This window comes from Tauraco erythrolophus, chromosome 3 (assembly GCF_009769465.1).
Source record: "Tauraco erythrolophus isolate bTauEry1 chromosome 3, bTauEry1.pri, whole genome shotgun sequence".
Lineage (NCBI taxonomy): Eukaryota > Metazoa > Chordata > Aves > Musophagiformes > Musophagidae > Tauraco > Tauraco erythrolophus.
In genome coordinates, this window is record NC_141467.1 from 41,800,631 (window position 1) to 41,803,562 (window position 2,932).

Here is a 2,932-nt window from a genome sequence, read left to right on the forward strand (position 1 = left end):
TTTTTATTCACGATCTTTTTTTTTTTTTAAACAGGCTATTTTAAAGGAAAAAAAAAATCCATTCGACAAGTTTCATTTGACTTTTACTTATGGTTGAATACACATGAAATGTGCTTTCAATGCATAAAAATCACAGTGGATAGCAGCAAAGGACTTGGGGGAAATTAAGGAGAATTTGATCATTCACATTGTGATTAATCTGCACATTGATGAAAGATAGAAGATAGCTATTTCACACTTCTAAAAATAAACTTGAGATCATTCTTTCAAAAAAAAAAAAAAAACAACATCCCTCAAAATACACAAAACCCCCCAAAACAAACATAAATCCAAATGCATTACTTTTACACACAAAAATGAAATATTTTTATGGCAGCAAAAGATTTTGACAATAATGAAAGTCTGTAAACTGTAATTCAATCTCTTTTCGTTGTTGTTGTTCCCAAAGTGCAAGATGCAAGATTTCCATAAGCTTTCAGTAGTGCTTTTCCTGTAAATAATCCTTCATTTTGTTTGGCAAAGGCAGTTTCTGAATCAGGTCTATTCTGGTGTACTGACGTATTACAAAACGACACAGGTATTGTAAAGAACGCACCTGCATAAACCGAGATACTGGATTTGTCAGTCTCACTGGGTAAGTTGCAGATCCAGGCAGTCGGGACCTGGAATAGCAGAAAGCTCCATTTTCAGAGTCCCTGATTGAATGTTCAATTAAGTCAACTATAGACGTATGTCCCTCCACATCTGGTTGTTCATAAAAGCTAAACCTACCATTTGAGTGTTCAATTCTAGTGTGAAGCGTTTTGCCATGGGAACGAAAACTCAAACTTAAAAGGTAACGGTCATCAGAACTATCTCGAACGAGAAACGAGCCATCAGGCACATTAGCTAATTTTCCCTCTGCCTCCCAACGTGTAATGGGGCCCCAGTACCATCCTTGTTTTGCAAGTTTTTTCAGTTCTTCTGTGAGACTTGTCACAACCATAGGACCACTGTTCTGTACAGAATCATAAACCCTTCCAACTCCAGGGGCAGTGTTAGGATCAAAATTCAAATGGCAGCGCATACTTTCAGCCACGTGGGCATCTGTGCCATTCAATCCATTGAAGTTCCTTTGGATTTGATTATTCTGCATTGGAGGTAGCAAAGGTGAGAGTGGAGGGACATCGTTGTGATTAACTCTTGGGCTTTGCAACATGACTCCTGTGGTACCAATCAACAAACCATTCACTGTCTGGTCCACAAAGATATCCGGTGCAATGACTACATCCTGATCCACTTGGCTCTCTTCTTCATGGAAAGCATTTCCCCCCACTTGAGAAGAAACAGTTGAAACTTCCATGGGTGAGGAACTATCCAGACAGTAACTACGTGATCCTTCCAAAGGATACATTCCCTCATCTAAAGGCACAGTATACTGAATGTAGTCCTGAGGCATTAATCCAATAACTACAGGCACATGTTCATCAATATGAAGATGCAAGTCCCCGTTCTGAGATTCTGTATTTTTTAATGCATTGTTTTGTTCCTGGAACACGTTGTCTGGCTGCAAGTCATGGAAGTCCTTTCGAACGCCATTCAGTGCTGGGCTTGGATTAGAGGAATGGACCAAGGCCTTGACTTTCACTTCCATTTTGATGCAAGTCTCTTCCGAATTTGTAGGTCGAAGGGGCCATGGAGTTGGACTGTAATGGTGATTACGGAGGGAAGTGGATCTCAGAGGTCTTTGAGCTCGCACATCTTTGAAGGTTATTGGTGCAGACGAGGAAGAAAAGGTGTCATCATCTGCAGAGCTTACAGATGGCGTGCTGCCTTTGCCTTTCTGTTTTTGTTTTGCTGAAAGCCTCCTTTTTAACGTACCCATTAAGCTTTCACTTTTTGATCTATTTTTGCCTCCTTTTTCATCTTCACTATTGACTTCACAGCTAGCCAAATCTTTACCATAGCAGCTGCCAAACAAAGAGTCATCTTTTCCAAATTCACTTAACGATGGCTGCTGAACCACTACAAAGTCACTTTCATCTTTACTTTTATTTAAGTTAAAGGACTTGCGAATTGTTTTGAGACTAATTTTCTTCATTATGATAAGCTACCAAGTCTGCCTGATCAGCAGTGGTTGTGGTGATATAGCCCTAAGACACGCAGAGCAGCTTCTGCTTCATTTATGTGTTTTATCCAGCCTCATTTAACTTCAAGAGCCATTTCCTGGAAACAAATAAAAAACAATTAACTTCATAAAAGAAATATTTTTTAAATTATCCATAAGGGTTTCCCCCTCTCCAAACAAAACAGAAATTGCAGTACTTAAGTAACAGGCATCAAATACAAGCAAATATACAGAGCTGATTTGGAAACCAATCAGGCTCAAAAAATGAATCTGCTACATCTGCCTTAGAGATTTCCATAACTTTTTTCTTTTAGCATGCTATTCTTTAAATATAGACACATATTACACCACATTCATAGACATATATATTCAATGCACATATATAAAATTTCAAGCACAGAAATACTCCTCTCTTTCAGGCGGCTCCTAAAGAAAATACCCACAAAAGTAACTATAGAAGATATTCTATCCAACAAGATTCCTACATACAGGTAAAACTGTGATTAATCCTAACCGCATGGTCTTACGAGGTCGTACTTTCTTTACACAGGAAAGCTGAGCAATATTCAAATAGTTACATAATTACAGGAAAACTAACTCCAGTCAAGAAATAGAGAGGAATTAAGTAACATCTGTTTAGCACAAACCATAGAAATCCCCTCCTGAACTTCTGTGAAAGAAAAGTGATTTCCAAACTCTGGTTTAGGTATAGAAAAGATCACACCACAGGCTCTCCTTGCTGAGTATTATTGGAGCTTTTCTTCCTCCAGTACTTCTGCCAAGACTGAGTGGACACATCTGCTCAAATCTCAGTCAACTCCTCCC

General features: G+C 38.7%; 1 protein-coding gene across 1 annotated transcript; it reads right to left on the reverse strand.

The window, feature by feature from the left end:
* Positions 1-367: 367 nt before the first annotated feature.
* SOCS6 (suppressor of cytokine signaling 6) lies at positions 368-2,212 on the reverse strand. Its single transcript, XM_009978219.2, has one exon. It carries the CDS (start codon positions 2,078-2,080, stop codon positions 476-478), a length of 1,605 nt encoding a protein of 534 aa, XP_009976521.2. The 5' UTR covers positions 2,081-2,212; the 3' UTR covers positions 368-475.
* Between the last annotated feature and the right edge of the window lie 720 nt (positions 2,213-2,932).

Bases quoted from the DNA above. Each gene is read 5' to 3' on its own strand.
- SOCS6 (XM_009978219.2), bottom strand. From the start codon at position 2,080: ATGAAGAAAATTAGTCTCAAAACAATTCGCAAGTCCTTTAACTTAAAT.